Consider the following 20,902-nt stretch of genomic DNA (forward strand, 5'->3'; position numbering starts at 1 on the left):
TTCCTCTTAGCGTGCTCGGTGTAGGTGACGGCGTCCCGGATGACGTTCTCCAGGAAGACCTTCAGCACACCGCGGGTCTCCTCGTAGATCAGACCGGAGATTCGCTTGACTCCGCCGCGACGAGCCAGACGGCGGATGGCGGGCTTGGTGATTCCCTGGATGTTATCGCGGAGGACTTTGCGGTGCCGCTTGGCGCCTCCTTTACCGAGTCCCTTTCCTCCTTTGCCTCTGCCGCTCATTTTCACTGTGTGCTGGAGAAGCTACAGAATGAGTCCAGCTGTGAGAAGCGCGAGCAGTAAAAGGCCGACTGAGGACGTGAATGAAGACAGGAGGGACTCTTCTTTGAGTCTTCGTGGACTTTGCTGAGGAACCTTTAGCGCCACCTCCTGATTCATTCAGAGTAAAACTCATTTGAGCCTTGACTGAGGAGGAAACTTTTTTAATTTATTTATTTTAAAAGGAACAAGTCTTGCAGGAAAAGTAAAACATGTATCAGTTTAAATATTTGTACAACAGATGAATTTGGGATTTATGACTAAACTCTCTGGGGAGCTGTCAGAGACCAAACACAAGGAGAGGCCCCTGAAAACACACAGATGTAAATAATGATTACAGCCTGATACAGCTGAATGCTTACCAGCAGGCAAAATGTTTTTAAGCAGAAATAACCAACAATTCAGACATGTAGTGTTATTATCGTAAGGTTTTAAAGTGAAGTTAGGTGTGTGCACACACACACACACACACACTCGAGTTGGTTGACGGGATGTATATTTACAAAGTTTACACCGTTGATTGTATTGATTTTGTATGGCATTAGAGGATATTCGGTCCGAGATTCAGGGTGAGGTGGCTCTTAAAAGAGCCGTTGTATTTGTGTGAGCAGCGGCAGCAGTCTAAGCTCTCTCTCCGCGGATGCGGCGGGCCAGCTGGATGTCTTTGGGCATGATGGTGACTCTCTTGGCGTGGATGGCGCACAGGTTGGTGTCCTCGAACAGGCCGACCAGATAAGCCTCGCTGGCCTCCTGCAGAGCCATGACGGCCGAGCTCTGGAAACGCAGGTCGGTCTTAAAATCCTGGGCGATTTCTCTGACCAGGCGCTGGAAGGGCAGCTTACGGATGAGCAGCTCGGTGGACTTCTGGTAGCGGCGGATCTCTCTCAGAGCCACGGTACCGGGCCTGTAGCGGTGGGGCTTCTTCACTCCGCCGGTGGCCGGGGCGCTCTTACGGGCTGCCTTGGTGGCCAGCTGCTTCCTGGGGGCTTTGCCTCCGGTGGATTTACGGGCTGTCTGCTTGGTTCTTGCCATTTCTACCTCTTTCTCTTTAAACAGAAGAAAAGTGTGCTGCGAACACGCGGGGCTCGGCTCTTAAAGCGTGGGACCGGCTGTGAGGACGTGACGCAGCTTCGGTCCTCCGGCTCCTGGTTGGTGAGCGGCTCCTCCTGGAGCTCAGCACCGCCCAGAGGAGCCGCCCAGCAGCCGCTCAGCCGCTCAGCCTCCGCTGCCGATTGGACAGCGGTGATTTGAAAAATGCCGCTAAAACTCCCAGCAGCTACCGCCTCTGGAGCTTTTGTCTGAGTCACAAATTAGACCTGATAATATCTCTAGATTTGTCGCTTAAAAAGTCGAACACCTGATAAATATATATAGCATCAAAACGACGGGGCTGTGTCAGACTAATGACATGCTGGCACGTGTGTTACTGAGTCGCGGACTTGTGTCGTCACTCATCGTTCATGGGAATCATGGGAAGCCGAGTTTTTAATGTCGGTCGTCTTTAATTCCAGGAAACAACACTTGACAACAATCCATTTACTGTATAACTGTAAAAGCTGTGAAAATGGTTTTTATCTATAGACACAAAAATAATAAATAAGTTGATTTTTTTTTTTTTACTTTTCATTATGAACGTTGATTTTCTCATGCATATGAATAATAGCATTATCCGTGTTTGGCTATTTTAAATAAAAGTCAGCCATTGTGTAGCAAAAACAGGAGGATGGTGGTGTTTCTGTTTCCCCCCGCACTGGTGTATGTAGAGTCTCTGAACAGAACTCAACCTCAACAGGACTTCACCAGATGGACAGACCTCGGGCACTGGAGGCACTTGAGACAGCTGTGTTCAGTTATCTTTAGTTGTCATTACTAAATAACAATGTCTACTTACTAATGAATACAACAGGTCATTTTAGTCTTTCCCTAGCATTACCTAGATCACAGTTCAGTTTTATTTAGTTGCCTAGTGGCCTAAATTCAATCACCTTTACACAAATTGAAAGTGTAGCTAAATTAAAAATGTACATAATGCAGCTGAATTTACTAGATCCAAAATAAATGTATGTGTATTATTATTATTATTATTATTATTATTATTATAAATAACCAACTCCACCAAAAAGGATGCAACCTCTGTATCTTCCCCTGCATCTTCAGGTCTGAAACGATGAAAACAGAAAAAGTCACAATAAAATCAGTAAACATTAGTTTATTGAAAACATTCTGTCCAGCATTTTCTTAATGTGATATCAAAGGAATATTCAAATGGATTTAAAAAAAATGCCACAGTGCAATGAAATCTGACGAGGAGAAAGACAGAAAAACATAAAAAGAAGTCATGTTCAGACATCAGTAAAAGAGGGGGGAAATAAAGGTTAGCTCACAGGTCAAGTAGAATCATGTTTGCACCTATTTATGAAGTTTTACATGACTTTATTTCATACATTCTGTTCTTTTGTCTTCTCAACAGGGCTCTCAGTTTAAGGTATAAAACAACCTGATACTTTTCTATAAAGACATGGCCTATTATGTAAATTCAGCAGCTGAAATATGCAATTTCATATTTTTAATGGTTACATGAAAATGTAAAAAAAGAAAAAAAGAAACAAACCAAAAAAACTTGATTCAGTTTTTTCCCCTTTATGAACAATTTTACATTAAAGGTACTCTATTTCTCAAAAGAAAAAAAAAAAAAATCAGTCCTGTATCTGAAATTATCACTTTCAATGGCTCGTTGATTCCAGCCATTTGTGGAGCGAAGGTAGGGAATGAACCTCTGCAGTCCAAAGCAAAGAAGGAAAACTTTATGCTTACATCACAAACCTTTTATTTTTATGTTTCATTTTTATTTTTCTCATCACGACACTCTACAGTTGCAAAAGTTGCTATGGGCAACAGTTCACTCAAGATGCACAAGGGAGAGAAATCCTATCTCCGAATGCTGTCAAACTTGGCACGATGCAGAAGACTGATGCATCTGTGGGATGTATCTGCAGAGAAATGAAAACACTATTACTTGAAGTATCTTCTGGGACCTACACTTTTCATCAGCTGCCTGAGCTGCTTGTGATTGAATTGGTTCAGACTTACTTAATTACTTAGGTGTCTTCCTCCATCTATACACTGGCAGATGGTTTGTTACTCTGTGTGTGTCTGTGTGTGTGTGTCTGTGTGTATGCGCACACACATGTAAGACAGAGTAAAAACACACAAAATCATAGAAAGAGAGGTGAACGTGGGTATGTATGAGGTGTTTTACATATTTTTTTTTATCTCTACGATAAGCGTGTTGACACTTTTTGTGAAAAAGACAATACTAGGAACAATGTTTGTTAAGAAATGCGTTCAGGATGTGCTGGATGAGTTTGTGTGTGACTGTGTCTGAATGGAAGAAAGAGTAACTGTAAAGCCTTGATGTAAAGGACACATACAGTACACCCAATACAGACAACAGTAATGGAAATAAACACTGATGCAATAGGAAGAAAAAATTAAGGACAATGACAGCATAAGAAAAAAGACCAACATGAAAGTGTGTGGGAATTTTCTGTTTATGACTTTGTGCTTCTGATTTACTTTTTTACCTTTCCGCAAAAGTCTTCTTCTTTTTTTTTTTTTTTTTGGCTTTTTCTACAAAACTGCTTTGCCAAAATTGAGTTATTGAGTTGAGTAATTCCCTTAGGAATGGTGTTAGTGTCATCAAAAAAAAATAAATAAAATAAAAAATCTGTAAATTTGTCTGTCAGATTACCTGGGATTACAGGAACCATGTAGGATTCATTTTTATTGTCTGGAGAAACAAATCCAGTTGGTTTGGTTCTGGTCTTCTTCCAAAGCAAATCATCCACAACAAATTAACCAACATCGAAAAACATGAATGTGACGACACAGACGGCATGTGAAGGGACAGAGAAACTACTGAACAAAAGCCAATAAAACAAAGAAAAAAAGGTGAAGCTTTATTGTTATTCATTTTACAAAGCATCAATAAAATCAGCCCTGAAAGATAAATTGAGTAACTGTAAAAACGGTCATCCTGTCAATTTGTCTGAGTATAAAAGTCTGTTTTAATACAAAGATCATAAGCTCTTACAGTAGAAGAGAGTTAGAAGAGAAACAGACTTGAAGTTAATGTTTGCCAAGAACAGCAAAACAACAAAAACCAAACACACAAATAAAACAAAAAGGGATTGTTTGCCGAAATTAAGTTTCAGAAAGTTAGTCAACATATTTAAAAGAGAGTTTGAGTTCAAATGAAAATGGTGATATTTATTTGCATAATGCTCTTTATCTCATTAGGCAATTTAGCGAAGCAACTGCATGCAATGCAATAATAAATTTTAAAGATGCTTTTTAAAATCACTTCTTATGCTCATATGACTTATGTATTAGAGGATGGGGGTCTTTCAAATTTTAAGTATTAATGTATGTTATGTTTCAATGGATATAAACGAAGCATGCACAAGCCATACAATTGGACCTTGAATAGTCATTTAGATTAAACTGCCTCTGGTTATTCCAACAGAATTAAATAGTATGATGTTAGTAATGAATTCAATTTAATTCCAATTTTCACTAATAACATAAATTTTCCTGAATTCCAAAAATGGCAAGCATTTATATTTGCTATTCAAATCATAATTAGTATGCCATGAATTTGAAAAATACATGCTTAAAAATCAACATGAAGATGTTTGATCACATTCATTTTGTTATCAGCGAAGAAATCTATGATCATGACAGATAAGTTTCGACTAACGTACCAAATCTCAAAGTTCAATAATGAATAATCATGTTCACTCTAAAGGTCCATATCTTTCCAGTGAGACAAAAAATGTCTGGGCCGACTTTAGTACGTAGAGCGCAAACCAATTCTCAAAACTGTTCAGCTCAACAGCAATGCTGCTGTCCTTTGTATTCATCTTTGCCCATGAATAGATATTCAGTATCCTCTCGTCAAAGTGTCCCTTCATCATCATCAGCATCATGCTGGTGTAAATCTCCGCTCCGCTTTTTCATATGTCAGTGACGCCCGTTCGTACTGATCCAGGATTTCACTATTCTCAAGAAGTCTACATGATGGAGACAATGCAACATAATGTAGAACATAAGCAGACACACACGCACAACAGCACAACACAGTTTTCCACACTAAAAGACAAAACGATGGGTAGCACTTAATGTGACTGCTCCATTTTATGCAGGCATGAAGCTGCAACCAGTAACTTTTGTAGCTCCGCAGTTAATTTAGGTTGAAAAAATGTTACAATGTAGAAATTAAAGGTTTCCATAAGTTCTTTGCATCTCAAAAGTATGCAACTATTTTGTTGCTGTCATCCTTCATATTGTGCTTATAGCCTCATGAAAGCACAGTTGTGGAGCGTGCACATGAAATGTTACACACAGGCATAAATACTATGCTTCACAATTAACCAAACACAAAATCAAATACTACAAGTGACATCCATCATGCAAAACTACAGAAGAATTCTGTATGTGTGATCAGTAAAGATTTGTAAATTGCAAAGAGATAATTAAATAATTAAAAGGGGCAAAAATTCCACTGACGTAATTTGGGGAATGTGCTTGCTCTGAGATTTGTGCGTTTACTATTACATTGTTGCTATAAAGTAAAGTAAAGCTGTAGGCCTTCTGGGAAAAAAAAGAGGTTAGACACATAAAATGGTAACAGCTTCAACTACAGATGCCTGAAAACGTCCATGCTAATGAATATCCACTGAGTGACAGAATGTATGTCCTGTATGAAAAGAGGACATGGAGAAAATTTGATCACCATAAAGACTTCAAACAAACTCACTAGAAGAGCAAGATGGCTGCAAGCAGGAATACCATCTTGGTGGAAATGAACATTTAAAAAACATTTAAAAAAAAAAAAAAAAAAAAAAAAGAATAAGCTTGTGCAAAATCACACAAAAGGAAAAATAACTTACATAAAAGTATATACTGACTGGGCAAATGATGACTACACAACAACATACAGAGATGTTTATTGTTGGATAGGGGTGCTTACCTTGAGATTGTCTCTTAGACCCTAGTTGTGTTGTACTCTGATTCATGTTTGCTCAAAGAGCCAATGAGGCAGAACCTGAAATGTCACGGCTCTTTCATTTAATATCAAATTCCTTTTGCATAGAGAGGTCAGAATGCATACTGTGTTACACAACAGCAACAAACTTCATTAGTGCTTTACTATGCTCTGGTATCCTTGCATGCAGATTTATGGAAAATTAATTAACAGTCAAGAACACTTGAGAGCGCACGTAGAAAGTGCATGCAGGAGAAAGTTGCACGTTCAAAGTATTTCCTCCAAGAATGCACCTTCACATCATAAACATATACAGTTACTTTTCAAGCAAGGTGCAGGTAAACAGCAAAATACTTTTTTTTTTTTAATTATAAAATCTTATTCATGCCAAAATATTTATGTAAGTAGAATATAAGATATGTATAGATATTATAACATATATTTTCAGTACAGCTAGGAATACAAATGCGTATTTGATGATCATTTGCATGAAGGTACATGAAATTAATCATCTCTATGAATATCAGGCACCAGTTCAAGCCCTTGTCTTAACAGCCAAAATTGGACTGTTTGCAGAAAACACCTGCTAAAACGAGGTTTATATTTTAAATATTCTTGGAAAATCTCCAACTACGGTCCTGAAATGTATATAATAAATCATTATTTGAGGAAAGATAGCATCTCACTTGACATGTTCAAGGATGAGCATGCAAGAGGGGCGATATCATAATTTAGCCCTTTGTGAAAAATTGAAAACGTTTTTGATGATAGAAAGGGAACAAAGAACAAGGATCAATGCCAAAAAGAAGGTTATCATAATGTCAAAAAAACAGCAAAGCTAAAATAAGAGGGCAACAAAAATAAATGTAATTATACCACACACAATTTCAAACATCCCCACAGTTAACTCTAGAGTTGTTGTTCTTCCCTCATCAGAAATCTATGGATACTGACCGCTGTACTGCCTTTTCGTGGCGTGAAAGCCGGTGGCTGGTGGTGGGAACTTCTTCTAGGTCATCGTCCAGGTCACACCCATTGTCTGCCGCCTCTTGTGAGTAGCTGTGCTTCATGACCAAGATGCTCCTGCGGTTTCCTGTGGCCGGAAGTAAGGGACGCACTGCCATGGGTGGCTGTGGAAGATCTGTGAGCAGAGTGGCAGCTGCTGCGTCACGTGCGCTCAAATTTCCACGGCTTCCTCGTCCACTGAGTGACAGCTGGGATATGTGGGCAGAGCCGGGATTGGAGCTGGACCCACAGTGGTGATCGTGGACACAGCGTGAGGAGGCACGGCGAAGGGCATGGTAGTTTTCAAAGTCTTCTGCCAGGTCGACTAAATCTGCCGACGCCGCCGCAGCCGTTGTGGCGCTCCGTAAAGTACACAGCTCATAGTGAGGCGGCTCAAAAACCTCCTGGAACATGGTGGGGTCAAAGTCCTCCCGCCGCAGAATGTACTTTTTACGTGGCTGCTTTATCTGAACAATGACAGAGACGATGAGGAGGATGAGGACTATGCAACAGGTGACACCGATTATGGTCCCATTCGTGTTGTTCAGGTTGTCAAGGATGCTGGCTTTTCTCTTCTCTGTACAGTGGGAGAGAGACAGCAGAGTGAGGACACAACAATTATGAGAATATGGCACTTGAAGATGTCTTTAAAAACTTATAGACAACTGTCATCAACAGATAACCAATTAAATTTGACACTGTGCTATAAACTGTGATTATCTGCACTTCCCAGATCACTGGCCGTTATCGAGGCTTTAGCATGGGTAGACTGCATCAGCTCGAAAAATGAAAAAGGTCAAGTTGAGAAAGGGCTTCCAACCGACTTTGCTTAGTTAACAGCCATTGAGATGATAATCCTCTGAGTTTAACTAGTTGGTGAATATACCATTATTATCATTGTAAACTGAGCTAGTATGGAAATACAGACATAGCAATTGTAACTACATGGGTGGGACTTAGCAACGCAGTCAGGATGTCCTTGGCTACAGCTTATAGAAGGAGGGACTAACCATAGCTACAGCGATATCTTCTACCAAATGGTCCTTATCATGTAAAAGGTGAAGGCCGTGACCTTCATGAGGTATCAAACAGGAGGAAAAGGTCATATTTGGTCAAAGCTATAGTCTATTTGTCACAAGGGAAACCACAGAGAATTGAACAGACTAACGGTGTGTGGAGAGGCAATCTGTGGAGAGATCTGTGACATTTAAACGCTCGACGAACTAGCGCAGTAGGCCAAGCTTCAATGACAGTAAATGGTTACATTCAGAGATGTAAAGGAGAAACGGATGAAACTTGACATTTTACCACTAATGAGGACAAATGTGGCCACTGTGGTGGACCTATGCAATACTATAGTTGAGAGAAGGCAGTAGACAGAGTAACAGGCAGAGAAACATGCTGTCCACTCACTGAGATCTGCTTAATTTCAAACACTCCAGCACATTAGGCTTAAATGGGTGTCTGAGTGAGGAATAGTCTACGCAGCATTTATTTAATTGATTCAATTTGTCATTGCCTCCACTTAAAGTGGTGCGTGTAGAGTTACTATACACAGAAAGCACAGGCATCTTCTCTCTACAACTTTACCCTCTCATTCAAAGAACTGAGGGTAACGATGCAGCATGAGTTTACTGTTAAAATAAAATAAAATAAAATAAATAAACAATAACATAAGAATTTTTTTTGTATGTGTTGTATGTGTTTGAATTTCAAACAAAGTAGAACACATCTTAAGCACAAGGAACAACAGTGTGCGTTAATGATCACATGATAATGATTGATGTGGTTGTTTCAGTTGTAAGAGGTCTAGATGTCATCTTATGTACTTGGAATACAGTGATGGGTCACGGACAAGACGAATTTACTGTCAGTATAATGCAGAGAAAATGTGGCTTATCCCCAGAGTCTTCACACATCTCAGGTAATTACTGGCAAAGCATTTAATATGTTGATGCTTCAACAAAGAAATCTGAAGTTGGTTGTATAGATAAATTATGGAGATGCCAGTACTGTGGCAAGACGCTGGGAATCAATGCAGCGTATAGATCCACTAGCTTTGAAATTCTGAATGGAGAAGAAGTAATTGATAGTATCACAAAGTAAGAGCGCACACAGGACCCTTGGGGCACGGAAACAAGGTAAAATAAGGGCATGTTCAAAAAGTACACACTGACATTTTGATGAGGGAGCAACAACCTGAACTCCAATTATGAAATATCTCAAAATATCAGTTGACAAGTTGGAGGTTTTACAAGTTTTTTAATAGTTTCATTTATCCAAACTCATAGCCTTAATTTTATCATTTCATTTAATATGTGATGAGAAGTTTAGAGAAGAATTATTTGCCTTTTCAGCCATTGTATTTCCAATCTAAAGTAGCAGCACACACCCATTAAATCCTCCGACATTTTTAATCTCAAACGATTGAGATAGAGGCTAAATTGTACATTTGCAGTAAATGCCTGACTACAGTGTGGCTGCTACAGTCTTACCTTTACACTGGTTCTCATCCCAGGGGTAGACACAGTTCTGCATGCCGTTACACACCAGTGTGTTGTTTATGCACATGTTACTGTGACAGAAAAAGGCATCTGCATCACACGGAGCTGGAAGACAAGACAAGAAATTAACCTGCTGGTCGTCAGAGATGTTATTTATTGATTGTTAAGGCGTACGCATTTTTCGAACTGAATTGTATTTACAATCTAATCTGAAGTCATAAGCGCAGCTCAGTGGAAAGTTCAATTCCTTTTAAGGGGATTTCTCTATCATTAACAACTGCAAAAGAGTAGGACACTTGCTGCAGAACAAATTAGTATTTGAGTTACAGCTGAGGAGAAGTTCTAGTGTGCCAGATTTGGAAAAAAATAAATTTGGATCAGCATTACTCAAATCAGACCTTTTTCCCTTGCACCCATCTGTTCTTCATGAATTTTCATCCTCATCCTCCTCTTCAAACATTTGCTGAGACAACTTGTGGATATGAATGAATTTCTTGGAATGTGTGTGTGTGTGTGTGAACTGTATGTTTGTGTGTGTATGTGTGTGTGTGTGTGTGTGTGTGTGTGTGTGTGTGTGTGTGAACTGTATGTTTGCGTGTGTGTGTGCTTGCTGTCTGGAGAGACAGCCATGACATTTCACAGTCGTCTGCGCACATAACAGATCCCAAACAAAGCCTTTCTATTTATGCACCCTGCTGTTTATTTGTCTTCACTGCACAGCTGTTGTCAACACAAATCAAAACAGGTAATAAACATGATCGTGTCCTCAAACACATCATCCACCACGACACCTGCCCTCACGCTGCCACCATCTCTACCTTTCTATGAGAGCAGACTGAGAGGTAGCACCGCCCATCAACAAGGCATGGCCGTCTGTCACTGAGATAATGTTATAGACTCTATAGCGACGTCATTCATAGGCAAGGTGCCCTTGTTCTCAGCAACTAATCACACTAATGCAAATGGCATCTGATTGGTTAATTTATCACTTCTTCCTGTCAATCAAAGTAAAACAAGCTGGTGCAAGCTTCAATAGTTTCTCCTGTCAAATTTACAATAAAAAGCAAAATATCACATCTATGAATTTGTCATTAGTGTAGGATTTATACAGCAGTACTTAACTATCTCTTTGAAAGGAGATTGAGTGATTTTTGCATCGGTTTCATGTGGCTTATTTCTCTGGACTAGTCAAAACCACATTTTCACTTCTGGTCGTATTTAGCAGGAAAGTTTCTAAATCTAACTTCAGGTAACCAGATCATTATATACTGATACAGCAAAAGTATTAGTTTGTTTTGACACAACGCAACATGGCCATATTCAATAAGCACAAAAAATTATTATTACATTGTTTTAAAGATTGTCCGATTACTCTCTGTCAAGGAGGAGAGTGAGGAGGGGCAAAGAATTCCCTATAAGTTTCTTATTTAGCCACTAACACGATTATAATGGATGGCTCTATTTTGTTGCTCGCTGTTTGCTGGTGGAGGAGACATCTTTCCCTCTTTCTCTGTCTATGTCTCTCTTCTCTCTTTCTTTATCTCCCATTCTCCCCTCCGTCACACTGGCACTGTGAAGCAAAGCAGCTTGCCAGTGGTATGGCAGAGCTGGGGACTATTTGACAGTGTTACCACTGTGATGTATGGCTGTTTTCATCCCAGCACTCATCCCAAGTGAATAATAACACACCAAATTAGGGTGACTTATCGCCATCTTTCTCTGCATCCCATCCTTTCTGGGACTTTGCCAACATTTCCGGAGTCATATTGGCTCTCTGTGTGTGTTCTGACACTCCTCTTCTCATTTTATCCCCTTATCTGTTTCTCCTCTATTCAGCCTTGTTCTTTCACGCTGTAAATGCCCAAACTGCATTTTCTTTATTAACCACCAGAGGGAGCCCACCCCTCTCCTTCTCCTGTCTCCCTCACATACCACAGGGTAAGACCAGGAATTATAAAAAGTGCAATCCACACTAATCTTCTGCAAAATTAATTTCAAGACATTCTGTACTAAAAGTGCCCCCTTGCCCACACAGAAACATTCATAGTCACTGCTGGAAGCATAAATTAACTCCTAAATGAGTGGTTGATGAAAATAGTCTGGGTGTTTTTGCAGAGAGGAGCTCCAACAGCAAGGAAGCTTCTGCAGTGAAGTGCTGAGAGCCACATGATTATAATTAATGTCTCAACTCATATAATCATTGTAGATTTGTGTTTTTGATTCAAAGGATTGTAGTCTTCTTCTTTTTCTAAGAGACGAGGTCGACGTGCCTGTTGTCTTCTTTTAATGGTAGTTGTGATATCCTCTCATTGAATCCATACCATTTTATTTTATTTTATTTTTTTGCCACCCCGTCTAAGCGAATTCAAAAATTCATTGATAGTTCAAATATCTGTTAATAAATCCCGCACAAGAGTTGATTAATTACACATAATTTTTGCCTGTGGCAAAATTTAAAATGCTCCTCACTGCTACCAAAGAGACAGACCATCTGTCTTTTTGATTAAAGTATTGGTCTCTCTTCACTGGTTGCCAGTGAAATTTTGCTGTAGAATAGTTTTAAAATATGACTTTCTGTGCTGTTGAAGGACAGCAAGGACTGATATGAGCTTGCGTTTCTAGTTTCTGGATGGCTTTGATTCTTTACGTCCAAAGGTGAGTGAACATTTCCCATCACTGCTTCCAGACTGTGCTTTTAAAACCACTTTTAAAAAGCACTTTTGTTAATATTTACATGACGATACACTTGCTCTGGTCTGTTACTCTTCTTTACTTTATTTCAATCATAGACTGTTGTGTTGTATTTTAGAAAAGTGCTTTCTTAAAGCCATTTTTCCGTTGAGTGCTTTAAAAAAAATGCAGCAAAAAATATACTGTGTTATTTTGAGCTTTTACAAAACATTTACAAAATTCTGCTTGTATTCTTAATCTCGGATCTGACATTTAATAGAAATGTTGACATTATTAATAATGTGGATATTAAAGTGAGTGTTGCTATGGATTAAATTGTATGAAGTAAGGCGGGCTTTGCCAGGAAAATAAGTGAATTACATTTACCTGCACAGTAGCCCACAGTATTCTTTTTAATCCCAAAACGACCAGAATAACAGGAAAATCCAACTGATGCAATCTGATTCGAAGCAGAGTAAAGACCCATATGCTCTTATGCACGGAAACATCGGCATATTATGTTTGTCTCATATGCCTTCATGCATAACACAAAGAAGCTTGACAAGAAATATAGTTAAACCAGCGCAAATTTCTGTCTGCAACCCCCGAGACAGGTATGTGTTGATGAGACGTAACACAACTGTCAGCCAAGACGTCACACAAGCAAATTTATTTCCAAATACATAATTTCTCTCTTAGCCAAAGATAGGTTACACTTTCTTTCACTTCTCATATATAATTTTACATTGTAGTTTTGCAGCGTATCTGTGTGTGTGTGTGTGTGTGTGTGTGTGTGTGTGTGTGTGTGTGTGTGTGTGTGTGTGTGTGTGTGTGTCCACATGTCTGAGTCTGAGAACAAAACAAGATGAGTAGTATCAGCAGGTGTGAACAAAGCATGGATGATAAAAGTGGACGTTAGCATTTGGGAACATTACCCTCCTGTTGGAACAACTCTCTGGGAACCAGCAGCTGTGAAAAAATGGATAAAGGCTCAAAATCGACTGTGGCTAGGGAACACTTAATGTAACAACTGCCCCATAAGCTGAAAATCCAGCTACTGAACCCGTAACAGAGGACACACACACTGACTTGCAGCAGCTATACAACAACATCCTTTAACCCCGTGATGGGGATTCAGCATCTTCCTATAGTAGTTCTGTAGAAGGCATAGTAACTGTGGCCATGCATGACTCACACCTACATGCTGGCAATCGTGACTCAAAAAGAAAGCAGTTTTTCTACAAATGAATCATCACCAGATTATTTAGTTGTTGATGGGATCTGAATATTTCATGAACACATTTACAAGCAAAGGGTGGGTATAGCTAGTATAACAGATATAGGTAGTAATAGAGTAAAAATGGGCTTTTTAAGAGGCGCGTCTAAAAACGTACATAAATTTGTCAGTTGCTATCTGAACACTTAAAATATTTCACAACCCTTTTAGTTTCAGGAAGATTGTTGCCAAAGTCCACTGTGTGTGTCAACCAATTTCTTAAACTATGAAGATTGTGACAGCTATAAAAAACTGTAAACTAACAATCTGTAAAATTATACCAAAAATAATAAGTCATAACTTAGAGTTTTATACAGTTTTGGCTCTTCCACCGCAGTTTCCCATAAACCAGCATGTTATGTTGCACAATTTGAACTGCACCAAAAAGAAGTTCAGAGGTAGAAGTACACACTAAAGTGCAGCTCTGATACACCTGCTCATTGCCTGTTGACAGGTTTGGTGCAGTGCTGCTGAGCTGTGGTGGATGTTGCTCTAAAGGCTGAGGTTTGGCCGGGGTTCGCCTGAGTGACTTAGACAGAAGCGTTGCCCCGGCAACAGCACATCCCAGCTCTGCTTGGTGGAAAGGCCGTACAAAAGGGACGCTGACTTCACAACACAGACAACACAGCTGCTGTTGTCACCCATTCTGAAGAAACTAGTCCCTAAGCTTTCTTATCTTATCGCTACAAGACACACATACAAGCAGACGTGTTGTACTTATATATAAGGAGCATCCAACGATTGTCCTTCAGGGTTTGAGGGTTCCTGGCTGGTGTGGGTGTGTTTTGTGGCATTCAATAAATCCAATCAACCATGCAGGATGAAGGGAAACAAATTCAGCTCACTTTCAAACAACCATTCTATGTACACGCCTTCCTTCAAGATGCATTATCTCTGCCTCTCAGTAACTATAATCCCCATATGACACACTGAGGCACTAATAGAGCGGTCTGAAAGGAGGGATCTGGCATGGAAAAAAATGAAGAGCTTAATTCTTTGAAATTCCAGTGGAACAGTAAACCTTTTTTGACAGTTTAAATTTAACATGATTTTTGTTTGGATTTTTTTTTGCTAAGCAACCAGTCATTGTTTTAAGTTTTATCTCTTTGGTTGTCTTGAAAGATTCCTCTGCAGGCTCCAAAATTACAGATCTGAAGCCTTTCACAGTGCAGTGTGTGTGTGTTTTTATAGTGAGTGTGGCGTTAAAAGGCCCTGAATGAGATCGACATACTGTATACCCATAAGCTTCACACCTTCTTCATTCAACGCAACAGTACAAAGAATGGCCTCTGCAACCCCTGTCAAACTACAAGCTCCACCACTGAGAGCCAGTGAATAAGAAAGACGCCTTTCTTACTGTGTGTGTGTGTGTGTGTGTGTACTGTAGCTCACTTTGTCTCAAACTCTCCTCTTACCTCAATGTGTCTTCCTGATTTCTTTTGTTTTTTTACAATAAGGGAATTAACCAGTCCGGATGCCCTCACATACGGGGCTCCTGTAGAGTTGAAATGAAATCCACCGATAATGATCCATTCAGAATAACCTGAAGGGAATATTCCTTATAATGGAGATTATGTTCCTTGGTTTTCTGCTTGGTGTCATTTAAACGGTCATAAAACTAAATGGAAACCTCTGACCGCACCTCTCCAATGAATGGCATCTCTATATCATTCATTATAAATGTGGTCACTGTGGCTCCATCTCCTTTTAATGGCTACTGTTTTATTATTATTTTAGTGTTAATGCTGCTGCAATGCTCGGTGGAAGAAGTCACAGTAAACATCTTTATGATAAACAGAGGAGGTGTAGGTGTTTGCATATAGAGGGGCTGTCTTACGTTCTTGGTAGGTTGTGTAAAGGATGCGGAAGCGGCTTCTACGGCTGGCCTCGTCTGCCCACATGCGGATGACACCCAGCGTGGAAACCAGCATGATGTCATTGGCCACCGTGGAGCAGAACTTGCTCTTCAGGTCTTCCACCGAACTAAGACAAGTCGGGATGAGAAAATCAAAGAGAGACATGACATTTGCTGTGCAACCCAGTAATCCACATTATGCTGCCCTTATGGCTCAAAACATTTTGGTCTCATTATTCTGTGTACAATTGTATTGATTCATGTTTATATGCTCATCTTCTTGACATAAAAATATGTGTTTACTTTGATTGTTCCTCTCGTGGGATAAAAAGTTGTTGCTGTTGGAGTCTAAACAGGTGTATTCTGTTTATTCCGTTCAATATTGAAGGGAATCTCACACTCAAGCTGAGTGTTAGATGAAAATATTGATACAACCTATTTGCAGTAGAAGCAGTAACTTATCTTAACATACAGACTTGAAATAGGGGCCAAAAGCCAGCCTGCTTTGTCAAAAGATAATGTAGTCCACCTACCAGCACCCCTAAAGCTCATAGCTTAACACGCTATATCTTGTTTTTTTAATCAATACAAAAACTGAAGCTGTCATGTTGTGAGTGGTTATGTGGATTTCTTGGACCGGTGCAGTGACTGCCAAAGTGCCTCATTGTTTGCCTTGCTGTATCAGGGCGATGGTAAACATTCCCATTTCCAACTCACAATTTTTTAATTGTTGTGCTAAGCTTCAAATTTCAGACTTTTCATTAAACTGAAAAAGAACACCGTCTCAAGTAGAAAGACAAAATGATATTAAGACACATGTCAGGAAGTGATTCATGCAAAGTAAAATGAGAGTCGAAAAATCTCAGTAGGTTATTTGAAGCCATGTTAACATGGACACACTAAGGCAAGGGAAATGTCTCTTATCAAAGTACTGGAAGCAGAAGCTTCATTTTTTTGTCTCATTGTAATTAGATATTTAAGTCTTGTTCACAAGTAAAACACTAAATGTAAGTTCTTATCTAAAGTTAAAGAGGCGATTAAATCAAGATTATGAGATAAAGAGCCGAAAATATTAACTGTGGAAGCTTTGAAGCTTGAAATTGGAGACTTAGAAGGTCGCACCTGCTGCCATCATACACCGCCACAAAGTTGCGTTTGCATTCATTGGAGTTGGCCATCTCGTAGTCGAGAAATCGCAGGTAGATCTATTTGATGCAAGCAGGCAAAGTATGAAGAGAGAAAAAGAAGAGATCAGGTGAGCAAAATGAAAGGACGGTAAAACATTTGGTCAGACAGCGGTGAAAAGCATAGGAAAGAGGGATGAAAGGAAAAGATCAGCCCCTTCCTCTCATGTACAGTGCATCTTACTCATTATCCCTGTGCCTGATATAGCAGCTCTGTAATGAAATGAGACTGACAGACTGCAGCTTGTGCAAAGTCATTACATACGCATATCAAATGAGGACTCAGAGACAGACAGAGTCTAATAGCTTTAGACTCACTATCCATATCAGTTGAGATAAAACATTACATAAAAACTACACCCTGGTTTAACTTTAAATAGACCTTGGACATGTTGTGAGCTTTGGATGTTGAAGAGAGAACATATCTACTTAAGAGACAATTCCTTTGACATTCAAATATATAGCCTCATTCAACATATCCAGTATATAACAAAGACATTCAAACCATGACATATCTACAGTATATGGACTATTATATTACTCTAACAATCCCTTGTTGAGTTAAATATCCACTATGACTGCTCCGATTGCCTTTGCAAGATTGTCTGTCACTCAATCAGTAGACTTAGATGGCCGCTATCACAGCTCTGGTTCTGGTTGGCTGCACACAGCACTCACAATCATTACGGTTAATGAATGGAGCACTCCTGAACTGTGACAGGGAAATGCAATGCATTAAATGCCCAAAGACAGTAGCCGCAGATGGAGCAGGATAATGGCGCATGAATTGTCAACTCGGCTTCAACAACATGACAAGTTAAATGGATCAAAGGGCAAAAACAAGCTACCCAATTCCTCCAAGATCGCCTGCTGGTGTAAATGCTCTTCCATCTAATACATTTGTGTCATATTCTTTCGCTGTGTCAGCTTAATTTGTTTTGTCACAATAAACAAGCTATTTTTATTTTGGTGGTACAGTTCACTACTCCATATCACTGCTGGCTTCCCAAAGACGGAGGTTTGTGTGGTGTTTGTGTGCCTTTTCTGACATTGATCTAAAACAATGTTTATTTGAAATTTTATGATCTAAAGTACACAAAAAAAGTTGATAGACACACCATGTCTCCGTCCAACCTGACCCAAAACTGTGAGAGACTTTGGTGAAGTTAAACTGCTCATACAATTTTAAACAGATTCCAGTATAAACGTGATGCATTTGGAGAGTTTCAATTGTAATTTTTTTTTTTTTTTTTTGAATATACTGCTGTGTACTGCTCAATGGTCTACACTCAGTACTCTACATTAGCAAAGTGAATACAAAGTTTTAGAAATGTATTATAAAGGGGAAAAGTGAAAATATATTGACATCACATGAAATATTTAGACTCTTTGCTCTGACGGTTGAAATTTATTCCAGGTGTGTCCCATTTCTCTGGACCATCTTTGAGATGTTTGGTTGGAGTCCATCTGTGGTAAATCTACTTAATTGGAAATGATTTAGAAAGGCACATCTGTTTCACAACTGACAGGGTCTGTAAGCTGTGACACAAGAAAAGCTGTTACGAGCTACAGATTCTACACAGATGCTGAACTATCTATCCAATCACCATCCCATCCGACAAAACGTGAAATAGGGCCGCAATCCCTTCAGTGTGTGAATTATTGTGAATTTTCAATAACCATAAAAGTGTTTTTGCACAAAGCTCTATGTCACCATGTAGTGATGGGAAGGATCATTTTACTGGTCTTTTAATCTCGCTCAGTAAACAGAACAAATCTTTTTTTCAAGTCATTAGTTCATTTCGTTCATTGGAACCAGTGTGGCGCTGTAGCTGATATTTGAGTGATGAGCAACATGGTTTGCTTCACTTGGCATAATACACAAGTTTGCTTTTGTTAAACTATTGAGCGCCCTTTTGGGCCAAACCCTACTGAAGTTGAACTTCGGTGCTCTCCTCACCAGTAACAACAGCATTGGTCATGTTACATGTAACCACGTGATTAATGAACGAAAGACCCGAAGACCCGTAGTTATGAGTCGTGAACAAATCACTCGTTGACGCTGGTAACTAGTTCGTACCCCCCGAGACTAGACTGGATCCCTCCACAGGCCGGCCCCCCTGAGACTAGATCGCCCCCACAGCGACCGGACCCCTCCACAGAGACTACAGACTAGACCCGACCCCCCCAGAGAGCGGGTCAAAATTAAAATCCAGCTAACCTGTTGGGTATCTCATCACTTCATAGATCTTTCCACTCATTAGCACTGGGTCAAATATTTAATTCTCTAAAACGTATGATCAAAAAAAAAAAAACTAATCAGAGCACCATTAATCTCACCTGTACTTTGTCGTTAAAGTTTATTAGTAGATGATCGTATGCAAATGCTCAAGACCAGCGTGGTTTTCTTTCAGTAAACGTAATAAACTTTTCCCAACATATATGAGCTGCTTTGACATCTGAGTTCAAGCTGCACCTTTTCCTGACTCCTGCTGCAATTTCACAAAATGGAGCTAGATCATAATTGCTCTCAAAGCAGATGAGGATAATCATTCATGCCTGGAGGTGTTGCAGTTTATCTAATGTTGCTGCCACAACTCCTGTTTTTTACTTTAGCTGAGTGGATACGAAGTGATAAAAAGGTGAAAAAGGGTCGTTACGCCATGTTGCCATATGTAAAATTCCAGCATGAATAATAAACCCAGTTTTTAGAATTCACAAAATCAATGTCTGACAGATTCAAGATGGACTCATCAAAGTATGTTAGGGAGAGCAACAAATGCACGTAAAAACCTTTGAAGTTAATTTTCAATCCTACCAACGAAGGAGAAACACCTGAGTGCAGATCGCATCCCAGAGCTAAATGACGGCAATGGATCAGAGAGATAAAATCACCAATTTGCAAAGCGAGAGATTGGCTGCAGCAGGAAAATAGGCTGCCTCCTCATCGATTCGGCAGCGCCCAATAATGGCGCTGAATCCATCACTGACCAGGGAACAATATTTTTTTCGTTTTTTTTTTTTTTTTTTTAAAGGGTGTCCCTAGCAGTATTCGTGCTCTTCATTACAGTCAAAATGAATGTCCATATTGCAGCCATTATCTTCATGAAAGGAGCCGAGGATGTCAGATGGTGCCGACAGGTGTAGCGGGAAATGATGCCTGTGAATGCTATGAGTCAAAGTAAAGCAAGTAAAACTATTCCTGCATCGCTGAGTTCGGAAAGCTGTCATCAGGAAGTCATTTTGCTACATCGGTTATATCTTTAATAATTTACTCACTAGCTATTTTACTGCATACAGGTTAAAAGTTAAAGTTGTGTTTCTTCTCTTAGTGAAATTGAATTATTTCGGTCTTTAAAGGCAAGTTTGTATGAAATCTATTCAAAGGAAAAGTTGTAATTAAAATGAGACATTGTGGTGTGAAGCTCTTACAATACGACCATAAAATTGCTGTGGTGCTGTCACTTCTGGAAACAATACCTGGTCATAACTGCTTACCTGCAGGAACCTTTTTAGATAGTCTCTGCTTTTTCCTTAACTCTCATGGCACTGCCACCCCTCAACTCCATCTCTATACATTTAGATCTTCGATAGATGCATTATTAAGGATATCTTTCCCATTTTTCCTTCTCCTCCGTTCTCTCTGGAGCACTCCGGTGCTCTAATTAGAGCCTCCGGTTTAGGAAGTCATTATCTCTGCTGTTTCTGGCGCACTGGGTACAGTGCAGTACTGTTTCAGCATAGGGAAATAAAAACTCTTCTCTGCATGCAGTGAACCCACATGCATGCACACGCGCATGTTCCTGCATCTCCTTTGCTGCAGAAACATGAGCATGAGTGCGTATTATTCAGTTAGAGAGACGAAGAGGGAAACCAAGGAAGATAAAGGGAGATAGTGTACGTTTCATATATCTTCTGTGTAACAGAATGTGAGAAAATGGTGGTGGCGAGAACGTCAGAACTGTGTGATGGATTTGTGCTAAAAATTTTATTTGCTGCTTTGTCCATCAGTGCCAATGAATGTCAGCCTCTGGCTCATGACTCGCCTTGTGAGACAACTCTGCAGGGCAAAATATGACACTGACTC

General features: G+C 39.7%; 1 protein-coding gene across 2 annotated transcripts in view; it reads right to left on the reverse strand.

Moving 5' to 3' along the window:
* Nucleotides 1-5,259: 5,259 nt before the first annotated feature.
* The window catches only part of neto1l (neuropilin (NRP) and tolloid (TLL)-like 1, like), a 54,767-nt gene continuing 39,124 nt past the window's right edge, over nt 5,260-20,902 (reverse strand). Inside the window, exons 7-11 of one of the 2 annotated variants that reach the window (XM_029529444.1) lie at nt 16,754-16,836; nt 15,614-15,759; nt 9,822-9,935; nt 7,276-7,903; nt 5,260-5,347 (exon numbers count right to left, since the gene is read on the reverse strand). In XM_029529444.1, coding sequence (XP_029385304.1) covers nt 5,260-5,347; nt 7,276-7,903; nt 9,822-9,935; nt 15,614-15,759; nt 16,754-16,836 — 1,059 coding nt within the window. Of the gene's footprint in view, nt 5,348-6,320; nt 6,382-7,275; nt 7,904-9,821; nt 9,936-15,613; nt 15,760-16,753; nt 16,837-20,902 lie in introns of those variants that run through there. The other variant, XM_029529445.1, reaches the window with a different exon arrangement.

The sequence above is a fragment of the Echeneis naucrates genome, chromosome 20 (assembly GCF_900963305.1).
Source record: "Echeneis naucrates chromosome 20, fEcheNa1.1, whole genome shotgun sequence".
In the NCBI taxonomy this organism is placed as follows: Eukaryota; Metazoa; Chordata; class Actinopteri; order Carangiformes; family Echeneidae; genus Echeneis; species Echeneis naucrates.